Genomic DNA, 14,404 nt, shown 5'->3' with positions numbered 1-14,404 from the left:
GTGGCGCCGTACTTTTTTTTTTTTTCCTTTTTATTTGGCCATCTAGGCCTTGGCGCAACATCACGCAATCGCTTGGTGCTCCATTATCCTCGCGGAGGGGGGCAACAGATAAGGCTGGCGTCGGGGCACTCCGACCTTCACGAACTAAAACTTGGGGGAACGCGGTGGTCGCTAGCTCACAAGAGAGAGAAAGCCATAAAGACGGAGAAAACTTACGGTGCCTCGTGTCTTCTAACTAATTATCTGCTGCCATGAATAATGACGACTTGCGGGCTAATATCCACCGCTTCCGGGTCCGCCCTACGTCTACGGCGGCGGCGGCGGCCGAGTCGGCACCGCCCCGACGCCGACGCTCCTCCTCCGCCTCGCCTCTCGTCGGACCCCTAACCCCCATCGCGCGCGACGTCGTCATCCCTGCGTGTGACCGATGCCGAAGCTTCAAGAAGAAGTGCAGTCGTACGTTTCCCGTGTGCTCGCTGTGCGCCCGCGCCGGCCGCGACTGCTCCTTTTCGGCCGCCGCCGCCGCTGTATCGTCGTCGTCGTCGTCGGCTAAGGTCCAGGTGCATCACCTGCGCGCCCGCGTCGCGTGGCTCTCCCGTCTGATTGACGAGAACAACCTCCTCGCGCGGGGGTGCCCCAGTATCGAGGGCGTCACCACCGGATCCGACCTGACGGGGATGCTGGCCAGCCCCAGCCCCATCCTTCCTGCTACTAATGTGTCGTCGTTGCCGGCTGTGACCCAGCCAGACCTGGCGGCTGCTTCTCACGCCCACGGCACGGGGGAGACGACTTTAGCCTCTATCATAAACCGGGAGCATGAGCCCGTGGAATCCGATGCTCGTCTCGCCGCGGCCCAGTACAGGCTCAGCGGCAACCTCGCTGGCGGCGCACCACAGAATCCTCTGGCGCGCACGCTGGTCGACGCCTACTTCCGCCACATCCACCGGGCATACCCATTCATGAACCGGGCCCTGGTGCTACGAGACCTCGCCGCCCTCGGGCCCGCCGCATGGCCGCCGCGGCGGCGACGCGCCGACTCTACCTTGCTCTTCCTCGTCATGGCCCTCGGATGCACCACCCTCCAGCGCTCCGGGCAGATGCCCCGCGACGCACCCGCCACCTTTGCCGTCCATGTTCCCGTCGCGGACATTCTTCAAGAGTGCGTCCTCGGCAACGACATCGAGTCCATCCAGATCCTCGTCCTCCTCGCGCTGCACTGCATGTACGACCCCGCCCCGGGGCTGACCTGGTCCGTCGCCGGCATCGCGGCTCGCCAGGCCATGGCGCTTGGCCTGACGCGCCGCGCCGACGCCTTCCTCTCGTCGACAGACCGGGAGCTCCGCCACCGGCTCTTCTGGAGCACCTGGGTGCTCGACCGGGTCATGGCATACTCAACCGGTCTCCCGCCCGCGCTGTCCGACGAGAGCATCGACGTCCCGCTGCCCGGCCTCGCCGTGGAGGAGTTTGCTTCCCCCGAGCGGCCGCGCTTCGCCTCGGCACTGCAGATCCATCGGCACGTCATCCGTCTGCGGCAGCTCGAGGACCGCATCCTCGCGCAGGTGCTGTCCGGCGGCAAGGAGCTCGCTGCCCAGCACGACCGTCGCGCTGCCATCAAGGAAATGAGGACGGAAATCGAAAACTGGTACAGTGACGGCTGCCTGCTGTCGCCCGTGGAGCCGGACAACGTCCCCTTTCACACGTCGGTCGCGTGGCTCAGCGCGCGCTACTACCACGTCCTGCTGATGTTGCATTATCCATGCCGCTTCAACGGTTTCGGGGCCATCATGTCGTCGCTCGACCTGCTGCGCTTCGCGCAGAAGCACCTGCAGTCGACTCTCGTCCTCCTTCAACAGCGACAGCTCCCGCTAAATATCGTCACCTTGGCACGTACCCTGCCCGTCGGCCTGGCGCTCGTGCACTGCCTCATGAGCGGCGTCGTCGAGCCGGCCTCGACCACCGACGCGGTCGACACGCTGATTGACGTATTCGAAGCTTTCCCCGACACCTGGACGCACGCTCGACGAGCGGCACGCGTGTTCCGGCAGGTGAGAATGGCTGTCGCTAAGATAGCGTCACAGCAGCAGCAGCCGCTGCCATCATTCTCAGACGACGCCCGACCGCAACCCGGCGAGTGCAAGTCGTCGTACCAAGAGCGCCTGAGGTCGCTGGCTGCTGTCGTGACGAGCATCATGGAGGAAGTGCTCGGCAAGACGACCGGCTATGCCATCCCCGAGTTTCTCTGCGAGCAGGCGGCGAGCAACGGCAGGTTTTATACGTCCAACTCACCCACCAATCCAGTTCAGGCGTCCATAGCCTCAGTACATGACGAAACAGCGGCGGAGCATGGTTGGGGGTCCCTGCAGTTTGCATTTCTGTAGACCAAGTTCCTGGAGACGAGGATCTGCATTTGACAGTATAGGGTAGCAAGCGAGGAGTTCTGGAGTTTGTCGGTCATTGCCTTGTTATTCCTCATACTAACCAGAGGTAGTAGACATAGCTAGAACTATATTCCAATTTTGGTATCTATTAAAAGTCTTCTTGGCCTATCAAAGCAAGCCAGCGGCTGTCAAAAAGAAGTACCAAGAGTATCAGGTAAGAAAACTAGCATAAATACTTACATTTTCGCTGCGAGAGTTTGCTGGTCTGCTGCTCGCCGGCGCCGCGCGCGACGTCGTCATCCCTGCATGCGATCGGTGCCGATGCTTCAAGAAGAAATGCAGCCGTACGTTTCAGGTGTGCTCGCTGTGCGCCCGCGCCGGCCGCGACTGGATGTGGTGAGGATGTGGTGAGGATGTGGTGAGGTTGTGGTGAGGTGAGGATGTGGTGAGAAGAAGCAGAAGAGCACGAGGACAGCGGTGGGCAGGTGAATTTATAGTATACAGCAGCTCGCTTACCGACTGCAATGACAGCAGGAGTATCGCAAGCACGAGACTTTAGGCGAGTGGCCGCTATCGGCCAAGATCTCTTCGTCCCAGAAACACAGGTCCTAAACTTTCCCAGTTTACATCATCACAACCTAATCCACACCAACTGCGATCTTTGACAACTCAACCTACCGCAAGCCTGATCAGAGATGGCTAGTGACAAAACGTCCTGGGATTACCTGCCTCCCGAGATTCGGAACGAGATTGTTCATCTCCTGCCAATACTCGGCGGCAAGTGCAGTCAGCTCGCGACCGTTTGCAAAGCTTGGCAATCAATCATCGAGCCGCTCAACTTTGCCGAGATCACCCTGACGGTACCGCGCCTTACCGAACTCGATTCCCGAGCTGTTCTCTTTCGAAAGAGACACCAAATTCGTTACATCTGTTTTCATGTGGAGTTGGACTTCGACCACAGATTCAGTGCACTCACTGACCAGGACCCTTGGACGTCGCACGACCCCGACGATGAATTCATGGCGGATGCGTTTGAAAGACTGTTCACGACGCTGAACAAATGGGAGCCTTGCGGTGACTTGACTCTCGATATAAGTGTCTACTTCCCCGGTGACATCCAGCACTGGTTCAAGCACTTTAGATTCTGCCCGGACACCAGCCTAGCGGAGTGCCCGTCTCGCCACGGACAAGAACAAGGAACCACCCTGCATGACGCGGTCCATGGCTGGGTTGCCGAAACCTTCGATGGGCCTTGTCCAGAACGATGGTGGCCGACCCCGGAAGTAAGCCAGAAACTTGCCCGCGCCAGTCTGTTCCTTACGAGGCTATCCGGCTCTTTCATGGCCGACGCCGGTCACTTCTCTGCTGCGCATCGGGATCTATGGACGTGGACGCATCTCACTCCATTTTGGTAGGAAAACATTCAAGGGCGACGGCTTCAAAAAGCACCCAGGTTGCACGGCATAATTAGGATCGTGCTCATATGATGAGCTTTCATGGCTAGTGGATTGCCTATGTATAATTTGTCATATATCTCGTACAAAAACTTCACACCTAAAACGCCATTAATGACCAGTAACTGACCCGACCAAGTAAAGATTCAATAGTGCCGCCCAAGTTTGAGAAGCTGTCCGCCTGCTCCCAACAGCGCGCACGCTCGCGTCTCTCGGAAATTACGAAAATCACACGTACTCATACTCTTTTTCCTCGATAGATCTGATTAGCTTTTGGTATTTTTGTTGCGCCTCTTCCTCGGCGTCGATGCGAGGTATCTGGCGCGACGGGGTCATCGACGCCCTGTTGGATCCAGCGCTCACTGTCCATAGCACGCCAGGCTTCACAATCTCCGCCTTTTCTTGCTCTGCATTAGAGACTGGGCTATTTTTTTCAATGCCTTTACTTGTCTCAACTTCGTCGGGATTTTGAGCATGGCGGGGAAGCTGCATGGCAAGAAGTACATATTCGGCACGTGTCATGTTGTCCATGACGTCGTCCATGTATCTTCTGACTTCGTCTTGTGGTGCCACGACCCTGGCAAGATTCTCCAGGTGTCGACCAGTGTTGGTCTGGAGACGGATAGTGACAGGTTGGTAGTAGTCAAGTTGGGGATCCCCTCCATATTCCGACGTGCTTCCTTTGCGCACAATGAGAAAGGATGCGACCACTTGTTGGCCGGATGTAGTCGGCAAAAACTCCAAGATGCTGAACTTTGGAAATAGAAACCGGTCACCGGCTCCAAAGTCAAAACAAACAGCAGCAATGTCTGGTCTAGAGGCAGCAGCTGGAGCTTTCGCACGCATGGGCTGTTGCGGGTTGATACTATTCGTCAAATGAGACTGCTGCGTTCTCATGCCGTTATTGGAAACTCCGTTGGGAGTCAGCTGTCGTCCCGAGGGCTGAGCATGAAAGCCTTGCGGGACAGTCTTTGCGTCTCTGTTGAGACGATCAAGGGTCTCCTTGAGGTCGGTCGCGTCAGTGTTTCCTGGGCGGTTTTCCGCGATTCTGCGAATCATGTCTCTCGTCCGCACGTCCTCAAGTGCAGTTTTGACCAAGAGGACGACGAGAGGGTCGCTTCCAGGGGGTGGGCGCAGCTCGCTCGACTTTTGGTTCGGGTTTGAAGCCAAGACAATGTCAAGAATTGTGCGAACTTCCTCTGCAAAGTACTTGACGGTTCTCCCATCAACCGACAACCTATCCGCTGATGGGCCCTGCTGACCGCCTTTACTCTTATATTCGGCGTTCAGTTGGTCGATAATCTTTTGAAAATGGGCCAGTTCACCGGGTTTGGCCTGACCGACAGCAACACGCTTCATCAGGTCCCGCAACTCCGGGTCGCTAGAGGCTTTCTGAGCAAGCAGCGCAATGACAGGGTCTGTTGTAGCGGGCTTTGCGGCCGCCGGTGCTGGACTGGCACCTGGAGTTGCAGAAGCCCGCGGAGGGGCGGCTTGCTGGGACGGTCCTGGAGAGGCAGTGTGTGCTGCTCTTGTGGCAGGAGTAGCCGGAGATTGTACCGGAGCCGACGCTGCTCCTGTCGACGTGCTAGGCGCGATTCCTTGTGGATGGCTTGCAGGTGTTGGGAGGCGTTGTGCACTGCCTGCGCTGGGCGTGGCATTATTCGGTGCAGGTGATGCTGTAGCTTGTTGACTAGCTGGTTGTGCACCAGGCTGAGGAGGTTGGGATTGTGGTGAAGGGGAATGTGTCGACGCTGGCCTGTTCATCGGGCTTGACATGTTATGCGGCTGTGCTGGCGGTGGCATGGCACCATTGGCAGGTCCATACTGAATGATGGGACGAGCAGGCTGCTGCTGGGGTGGTTTCTGAAGCACATGAGGTGAAGGCTTTGGCTTGGGCCCTTTCACTGCGTACATGGTCGCCTCGACAATGTGCGGTTCGATGGTGATTGTGACATTGCCAATTTTGTTCATGGAGTCTTTAGGAGGGTTCTTGGGATCTTCGATGAGCACACCTTTTTTCTTGTGCGGTTTTGTCCAGTACTTTTCGAACAAACCTTCGCTGATCCATCGTTGTCTCGACCGCGCGAGTGACTCGGCAAGGACACCACTATGGAAAAAAGACAAAAGTTAGCTTGTGTTTTGGAATAAAGTGAAGGCATTGGTCGTAGCCATTGGATGTGCAAACCTTTCCGAGATGGATTGGAATTCCTCTGGGGACAGGTCGTGGGACTGAGCGACCTCGATGGTTGGCAGCGGCTTGCCCGACTCGACAGAGGTTGGCAATGGCGGGCGCGGAGGCGTCGGCGGCGATGGCTCAACGATGGGCTCTGGAGGCGGCGGAGGAGGAGTAGGAGTCTTTGTACGGTCGCGAGCTGAAGCATTGCGGCGCTTGGCGAGCTGCTCTGCGCGGGCCGCAGCCCGGGCCGGCAGCTTTCTCTTCCTCTCCATGTCGACAAAGAGTGGTGAGTTGGCTGGCCTACGACGCGGCGAGAGGCTAGCAAACCATGATACCTGGTGATGGGAACGCAGAGCGGGCTGCTTTTGGGAGGCGAGGAGAAGCAGCCGCGATCTCTCGTGGTCGGGAGCAAAAGGGCCTGCCTTTGGGGGGTTGTTCTTTGTCGAGAAGCAAGGTGCAAGAGCAGGGAAACGGAGCAGCAAGGCGTGCCAGAAGAGCAGCAGCGCCGTAGTCAGTGCCCGTTGAGGTCCGCGTACGAGCCAGCGGTAGCGAGGGCACTGTGTTGAGCGCGTGCTGTGATTGGCTTACGCGCAAGGCGGAGTCGGCAGCCCAAGCCAAGTCGGCCTGTTGGGGCCTGCGATTGGTTGCTTCCACTGGCTGGTTCCGCCGCTAGAGGCCTGGAGGACAGCTCCAAAAAAAACATGCTTGGTGGATTCCAGGTCCTTCCAGCGGGCTTACGAGCCTTGCAGCCACTACAACGGTGCAATAGTGTCCCCAAGTAATATCGAGCAGCCTGGGGTTCGTTGGTGACTTCTCTGAAATGCATTGGGGCCCACTATAGAATGGTCCAAGCAGGCACGTAGGTGCCGAACCAGCCGCTAAAGCCTCCAGCTCACAACCACCACGACACTGAAAACCCACTTCACCACGGCGGCTATAGCACCTCCGGGCCCACACCGAAACGCGACAAGGCACACCAATCTCCGCGACTGATGGCGCACTCGTAGACGGGCAGCTGCACAAAGTCACATTCGATGACTCGCGAGTTCAGCTTTGATCAATGTGAAAATTGGAGAGTAGTCCAAGTAAGTAACTCAGAATTAAGGGTCAAGTCCCAGGAGTGTTTGCCGGCTATTAGGACCCCCACTGTCTCGGCCACACGCCGAGAGGCAGGCAGCCTTGGCCTGACTCTAGCCTTGATTTGTAGGTTGTTAGGTGTTCATTCCACTAATACGGTAATACCACACAGCTTGGCACCCAAGCACCCACTCATTCATCCACTGCAACATACAGCGTTCTTGCTTGCGGTACGCGTCGCGCGCTGCCTTCTACCTACCTACCTACCTATTAAACACTGGCCCCACGCTATTTGTCTGACCAGCCTTACCGCCATCACCGCCGATTGTGACGGTCTTGTGACCAAGAAAGCAGGGCGAGGGCCTCAGTAACAGCAATATGACTCCAGCCCTTCTTACAGTTTCGCTCGCCATTGCCGCGGCTCCCTTCCTCTTCTACACGGTATTCCTGGGCGTCTCAACAATCCCCTTTCTCCAGCGTCAGTGAGTCAGCCCCTTGCTGCTCGTCGCATTATCCGTCGGCTAAATCGGATAGCGCATTATACGCTCATAAAATCAATACACTGTTCCTGTACGACGTGAATGAGCCGACCTACTGGGGCTTTGCCAGTGCGCGCCTTCGCCTCACTACGCTTCGTCTTTTCTCACTTCACTAACCTGGAGCGCAGAGAACCAAGTAACGCCGTTCAGTCTCACAACACCAGATCACGAGACCATATATGCCTGGCATATTCTTCCACTTCCGCTGTACTACAAGAATGAGGACAATTTGGCCGTTCAGCCTTCCGGCTTGGCTGTGGACATTAACAAGACTGAGGCCTTTAAATTATTGAAAAGCAACCCTGAGGCAAAGCTGGTTCTATCATGCAAGTGCTCACCCATTTGTCCACGCCCTTGATACTAACGCATCTGTTGCAGTTCATGGAGTATGATGCTTATGCCTATCACTTCGGCCATGGCGTCGCTGACCTGCTTTCCAGAATGCCGGGCACGTTGCCCAAGGAATGCGGCCCGAGACCTTCCATGCACTGACCGATACAAGCTCGTATCATGTCTTGTCCATCGACTACCGCGGTTTTGGCCATTCAACTGGTGTTCCCAGTGAGGCCGGGCTGATCCGGGATGCGCATACATTGGCCGAGTGGGCGATCAATGTCGCCGGCGTTTCTCCCGACCGCATCGTCATTCTTGGCCAGAGCCTAGGAACAGCTGTCGCCACTGCCGTCGCAGAGAAGTACTCCAGACAGGGCGTCGAGTTTGCGGGCATCGTTCTCGTTGCTGGCTTTAGCGATCTCGCCACTATGATTGGCGGCTATCGCATCGGTGGCCTCGTGCCGCTGCTCGGCCCGTTTAGCTACTGGCCAGGTTTTGTCAAGCTGTTGGATCGTTTCATTGTTGACAAGTGGCACTCGGCAGATCGTCTAGTCAGTATTGCTCGTCGGACGAAGACGCGCCTGCGTTTAAGTTTGCTACACGCAAAGGACGATGCCGATATTCCCTACACTGAAGACGACAAGCTTTTCAGAGCAGCTGCGGGCGAGCTCGTTGGCAATATCAGCGAGGATGAATTCCGCGCCATGAAGGAGCAGCATACAGTACACAAAGGTGAAGATTCGGCCGTGACGACTTGGAAAGCAGAGCCAAATATTGTCATTCGACAAGAGCTGATTCCCTACGGTGGTACGTAAACCTCTAGCAAGGAAAATTCTCCACTAATGCGCTATAGGACACAATTACATCATGGGCTCCTCTAACGTGATAATGGCTGTCCTGCGTTGCTTCGATGATTGAAACTGGGCAGCTAGCACAGGACAGTGTGAACTTGTGTAGACAAAGCATACTCTCTGACGTCTTTTTCTCCCTACGATTAGACTTGTAGTAACCGCTGATTTTGATTCTTGGAGCCTTTACATAAGATGAGACGTGCCATTTCAACAACTAAGATGGCGGAGATCGCAGGCGGGACCACCGTCGAGTCTCTGGAGGACCAGGGGAGGCAAGCGCGCAATCGATGTTCGGTGCCTTTAACATCGTATAAAGTTGGTACTACATAAATAGAAGGCGAGAAGACACGTATTGTTCTCTCCTGCCAAATTAGCAAGACGCCGTGTCATGACTAATATCGAAAGTTACCCGCCTGTTCATTTGGGTCTGCAGTTTTATAATTCCCATCGATAGAAACAACATGGGCAGAACAGGAATAGCTTTCTTGATGCATGGTAAATGTCCAAGACTTTGACTCGGAGCATGCCTTGTGATTTAGTATAATTAACCATTGGCTTTTGCCGTGTAAGCCAAGCACACGATCTAGACACGGCCCGCCACGCGGGGCAGAAAAACTTCAACCTTGGTCGAAGTGGGGCTAAAAAACAAAGGCGGTAAGTATACCTAGTCTGCAGGTCCTTTTACATATACTACAGAGTACTACTGAATATATTAGAGTATATAAGGCATGTGCCTAGAATATATAGGGAATATGCCTTGATGGTACCAAGGTTAATAGCGCTAGAGTTGATAGCTTGAGTTCATAGCTAGCTGCTAGAATTAATAGCGCCAGAGTTAATAGCGCCAGAGTCAACAGCTAGCTGCCAGAGTCAATGGGCAGCTGCCAGAGTCAACAGCGCCAGAGTTAATAGCGCTAGAGTTAACAGCCTAATATTTCTATATATTCCCTGTATATGTATGGTTGACATATGCTAGGTGTATACTAAGGGTTTAGAGCGGCTGTAACGCATCTGCAATTGAGTATCCATTTTCTGCCTTTTTTCGCCTTGCTTCGACCAAGGTCGAGGTTTGTTCGACCAAGGTTCCTGAACTGGTTCCCCCAACCCCACCATGATCAACCAGCTACCTGGCCACTCAACCCCAACAACCCCTCCACTGCCCGCGAAGCAACAACAACAAGACAAGATGGCCTCGGACGGCAAAAAAACGGCGGACGCGCCGAGCGGCAGCGCCGCCGGCGAGCAGCAGACCAATAAAGAAGTGCAGCGGATCCTCGACACCCTCTCCCCGCAGCAGCTGTCGGAGCTCATCGCGCTCAACCCCGCGCTGGCGCAGGAGGTTGCCCAGGCCACGGGGTCGTCGAATCCGACGCCGGACCAGGCGGCCGAGATGCTAAAGAAGATGAAGCTCGAGGACCTTATGTCAGGCTTCGCTGCTAGCGGCAAAAACGTCAAGGACATGGCGTCGTACAAGTTTTGGGCCACGCAGCCCGTGCCGCGGTTCGACGAGGACCAGACCGTGCCGGATGGCCCGCTCAGGGTCCAGACGGTTGACCAAATCTCCAAGGAGCCTGCTGATCTCGTGAGCGGCTTCGAATGGGTCACAATGGACCTGAAAAGCGAGGAGGAGATCAAAGAGGTCTATGAGCTGCTCAACGGGCACTATGTCGAGGACGATGACTCGACCTTTCGGTTCAACTACTCTCCTTCCATTCTCCGATGGTACGTGCCGCCAGATTTCGTTCTTTCTCTTGCATGATCCTAATCCCACGTAGGGCCATGATGGCTCCCGGCTGGCACAAGAGATACCATGTGGGCGTCCGCGCCTCGCAGTCGCGCAAGCTCGTGGCCTTTATCTCGGCCATCCCCGTGCACCTGCGTGTGCGGGACCAGAGCATCACGGCATCCGAGGTAAACTTTTTGTGCGTGCACAAGAAGCTGCGCGGCAAGCGCCTGGCGCCGGTGCTCATCAAGGAGGTGACGCGCATCAGCAATCTCGAGGGGGTGTGGCAGGGCCTCTACACGGCGGGCATCGTGCTGCCGCGGCCAGTGAGCACATGCCAGTACTACCACCGGCCTCTCAACTGGCAGAAGCTGTACGAGGTTGGCTTCAGCTACCTGCCGCACGGTAGCAAGCCCCAGTACCAGGTGCGCAAGTACGCCGTGCCTGAGTCGACGGGCACTCGGGGGTGGCGCACCATGCGGCCCGAGGACGTCCCCGCCGTCGTCGACCTGCAGAGCCGGTACTCGAAGCGCTACGACATTGCGCCCGAGCTCTCCGCCGACGAGGTCGCCCACTGGCTCGTGCCCAAAATCGAGCCCAGCGGCGAGCAGGTCGTCTGGACGTACGTCGTCGAGGGCGCCGACAAGAAGATTACTGACTTTATCTCCTTTTACTGCGTCGAGTCCTCGGTCATCAAGAATGCGCGACACAACGTGCTGCGCGTGGCATACCTCTTCTACTACGCGACAGAGACGGGCCTCGCGGAGCCCGAGGACCGGGCGGCGCTCAAGACGCGTCTCAACTCGCTGGTCAGCGACGCCCTCACCATGGCCAAGAAGGAAAAGTTTGACGTCTTTAACGCGCTGACGCTCATGGACAATGGTCTCTTCCTCGAGCAGCAAAAGTTTGCCCGCGGCGACGGCCAGCTGCACTACTACCTCTTCAACTACCGCACAAAAGCCATTGCCAGCGGCATGGACGCCAAGGGACAGCTAGACGACAAGAACCTGAGTGGCGTTGGTCTTGTGCTACCTTGAAGAAGAACGCAAAACTGATTGACTGGATGAGCAACGTATATATCTAGAAGAAGAAGAAGAAGAAGAAGAAGAAGAAGAAGAAGAAAACGACATGCAGGCTGAGAAGTAGATTATCAGGTAGAAAAGACTTGAATTGAAAGCTACATAGGTTTTACATGCATGAGAAGTGCTTTCCAAAAAAATCATGAGCGCCAGCAATCGGCCCCGCGCACATAGATTGATGACGGCTTACACGCAGCCAGGCGGGCACAGATGTACTCGATTGATCATCCAAACTTCGTTGTGAAGCGTGTTGGGGGAATAAATGAGAGGTTAAAAAAAAGATAACAAAAAGGAAAAGGAAGATGCGCAAAAAAAAAAAAGGTCTACATCTTGGAATCTGTATCCATCCGGGACCACGCCGCCAGCCTCGTCTCCATCAGCTCATTGAACCACGCCGCGCGCTCCATGATGGGCGCGTGGCCCATGCCGTCGACAATCAGCCCTACGCCGGGCTTGATCAAGCGAATGAGCTTCTCGCCATTGTTTGCGCCAATCATGCGGTCGTCGGTGCCGTGCACGACGAGGATGCGCTCGCGGCCGACCTGCTCGGCCATGGTGCGCAGCTGCGAGGCGGACTTGCGGTGGCCGACGACGGCGGCCAGCTGGCACAGCAGGCCCTGCCGCGAAAAGACGTTGGGCGGGTAGTATTTGGTCAGCTCCTCGGCCTGGTACCGCTGGTAGTTGCTGCCGAAGCGGCGGTACGCGCCCGCGGACGCCGCCTCAGTCCCGCCGCCGCCGCCTACGCCATCAAGGTCGAGTCCCTTTTCGAGGGCTTCCGCCATGAAGCCGCCCTCGGACTGCGGGGAGAGGTCCACACCGCTGTCATTCGGCCTCAGCATCGTCGCTGATGCGTCTTCTCCTGCGCCCGTCGCCGCCGCCGCCATCATCCTCGACACAGGCGCCGGCCCGCACCGCCTCGTCGTGTGCGGCGACGGCAAGCCCGCGGCCTCGTCCGGCGCCGCGAGCCACGCCTGCGGAAACAGCCGCTCGGCGGTATCGTGCACGATGCGGGCGAGCGACTTGGGCCGCAGCAGGTGGAAGCGGTCGCAGAGCGTCTCGAGCACGGGGCGGTCGCTCTCGAGACACGCCGTGGTGCACAGCAGCGACAGGCTGGCGAGGCGGCGCGGGTGCGCGCACGCGAGCTCCTGCGCAATCATCCCGCCGAGGGACAGCCCCACGACGTGCAGCGAGCGCGGCGCCGTCCAGCCGAGGTGGTCGAGCACCTCGACCACGTCGGCGGCCATTTCGGTCGTCGTGTACCGCGCGAGGGGCTTGTCCGACGTGCCGACGCCGCGGTTGTCGAGGAGGAGCATGGTGTACTGGTCGGCGTGGTCGTGTCCAAAGTAGCACGTTTGTCGTTGCCAGGCGTTCATGCTGGCGGCGAGGCCCATGATGAGCTGGTAAATTGTTTTCATGTTAGCTCGGTTGACCCTTTCCAAAAGGTTCCCAACTCATATTACGTCTTCATCCTTGGTCATCCACTGCAAGTGGTTTCAACGGCACTCTCAAGGTGCGCGCATCAAGACTTGGGGAGGAGTTTTTTTCACAAGTCGGTACATACCACAATCTTGATGGGCCCGTGACCGTGAATCTGCCAGGCAATGTCAATCGGCCCCGAGCGGTCCTTTGCGACCGACGCCTTGCCTTGGCTGTCGGGTATGAGGTCCCATTTGGCGCCGGGATACGCCGGGTGGTTGAGCGTCTCGTCGATTGACGGGAACCGTAAAGCGCTGCACAACAAAAAAACATCATTAGCGAACTGCGATGGCTTCCAGCTGCTTGTACATGTTGGAGGGGTTTGTGTTTCTTTTTTGCTGGCGAAAATGGCCGTTGTCGCCCGCTGGTCGTTTTGTTGTTTGCCGAGGCTAACACGGGAACGGCGACGAGGCAGCACAAGCGCCCAGGCAAAGCAAGAAGAGATTAAGATTGTGCAAAGAGGGGAAAAGAAAAAAACATGAACAAACAAGTTAAATGAATATCAAGTCGCGTAATGTGTAGCAAGGGGATTTATTAAAAACAAGTGCATCTCGACGTACTCTGAAGCCATGGTTATGAAATGCTAGTATCCCAAGTAAAGATGGCGGGCGGAACTCGAGAGCAGGCAGCAGTGTATATGCTGGCCAAAGGTGGCGGGCGTATGCAATGGCGGAAGCAAAATAGTCGTCGAGTCCAGCTCGCAGACCGTCAAGAGCTTGGATATGTTTATGAAAAGATGGATTTATTGAGAATAAATCGTATGACGAGAATGAAAGGAAGAATGAGTCGACAGATATGATGCGAAACGAGTTCCGGAGAGCAGTTAGAGAAAAAGGGCCGTGTTGTTTTTGGGGTAGATGTAGGTAGGCAACGAAGAGGCTAGAGTGTGTATTCCCCGCCGCCACTTGTTCTTCTTGCCGTTGTCTAGTTACGTGTGTCCTTTTTTTTTTTTTCTTTTTATTACCTAGCACCCCGCGCCTTTTCTTTTTTCTTTTTGTTCGCAACTACCAGTGACTAGCCAATCACACTGTCACAGCAGAAGAGTGATTGGTGTGTGGACCTGCGGCTCCCGAATCCTGACTCGAACTCATGGGCTCGCGGAACGTTTTGTATTTTAGCCCAAAAGTCGCCTCTAACTAAGTAGCTCGTCTACCGTAGCCATCCATCCCTTTCCCACGATTTACGTCTTCTGCTTTACCAGTTTTTTTTCCTTTCATTTGTTCGCACCTACAGGACATTGATACTAGTTGTTACTCAATAACCAAAATGAAAAAAAAAAGGGGGGGTTCACAGACAAACACAAAAAATCCGGGGTCTA

At 56.0% G+C, this 14,404-nt stretch overlaps 6 protein-coding genes across 6 annotated transcripts; 4 read left to right on the top strand and 2 right to left on the bottom strand.

Moving 5' to 3' along the window:
- Window positions 1-251: 251 nt before the first annotated feature.
- BBA_05290 (fungal specific transcription factor) lies at window positions 252-2,378 on the top strand (the record flags this gene model as incomplete). Its single annotated transcript, XM_008600387.1, has 1 exon — window positions 252-2,378. One exon carries the CDS (start codon window positions 252-254, stop codon window positions 2,376-2,378), a length of 2,127 nt encoding a protein of 708 aa, XP_008598609.1.
- A 695-nt stretch (window positions 2,379-3,073) lies between these two features.
- On the top strand, window positions 3,074-3,793 carry BBA_05289 (uncharacterized protein; the record flags this gene model as incomplete). Its single annotated transcript, XM_008600386.1, has 1 exon — window positions 3,074-3,793. One exon carries the CDS (start codon window positions 3,074-3,076, stop codon window positions 3,791-3,793), a length of 720 nt encoding a protein of 239 aa, XP_008598608.1.
- A 267-nt stretch (window positions 3,794-4,060) lies between these two features.
- On the bottom strand, window positions 4,061-6,280 carry BBA_05288 (uncharacterized protein; the record flags this gene model as incomplete). Its single annotated transcript, XM_008600385.1, has 2 exons — window positions 4,061-5,939; window positions 6,018-6,280. The coding sequence occupies 2 exons, from the start codon at window positions 6,278-6,280 to the stop codon at window positions 4,061-4,063; spliced, it is 2,142 nt and encodes a 713-aa protein (XP_008598607.1).
- A 1,183-nt stretch (window positions 6,281-7,463) lies between these two features.
- On the top strand, window positions 7,464-8,875 carry BBA_05287 (abhydrolase domain-containing protein; the record flags this gene model as incomplete). Its single annotated transcript, XM_008600384.1, has 5 exons — window positions 7,464-7,567; window positions 7,620-7,693; window positions 7,753-7,940; window positions 8,065-8,764; window positions 8,811-8,875. 5 exons carry the CDS (start codon window positions 7,464-7,466, stop codon window positions 8,873-8,875), a joined length of 1,131 nt encoding a protein of 376 aa, XP_008598606.1.
- Window positions 8,876-9,919: 1,044 nt separating this feature from the next.
- Window positions 9,920-11,568, top strand: BBA_05286 (glycylpeptide N-tetradecanoyltransferase; the record flags this gene model as incomplete). The annotated part of the gene is made up of 2 exons (XM_008600383.1): window positions 9,920-10,530; window positions 10,584-11,568. The coding sequence occupies 2 exons, from the start codon at window positions 9,920-9,922 to the stop codon at window positions 11,566-11,568; spliced, it is 1,596 nt and encodes a 531-aa protein (XP_008598605.1).
- A 365-nt stretch (window positions 11,569-11,933) lies between these two features.
- Window positions 11,934-13,657, bottom strand: BBA_05285 (glycylpeptide N-tetradecanoyltransferase; the record flags this gene model as incomplete). Its single annotated transcript, XM_008600382.1, has 3 exons — window positions 11,934-13,007; window positions 13,172-13,340; window positions 13,647-13,657. 3 exons carry the CDS (start codon window positions 13,655-13,657, stop codon window positions 11,934-11,936), a joined length of 1,254 nt encoding a protein of 417 aa, XP_008598604.1.
- Window positions 13,658-14,404: the final 747 nt, after the last annotated feature.

Source organism: Beauveria bassiana, assembly GCF_000280675.1.
Source record: "Beauveria bassiana ARSEF 2860 unplaced genomic scaffold BBA_S00013, whole genome shotgun sequence".
Classification (NCBI taxonomy): Eukaryota; Fungi; Ascomycota; class Sordariomycetes; order Hypocreales; family Cordycipitaceae; genus Beauveria; species Beauveria bassiana.
The sequence above is the reverse complement of the archived record's forward strand: the minus strand, read 5'-3'. Positions and strand labels throughout refer to the sequence as shown.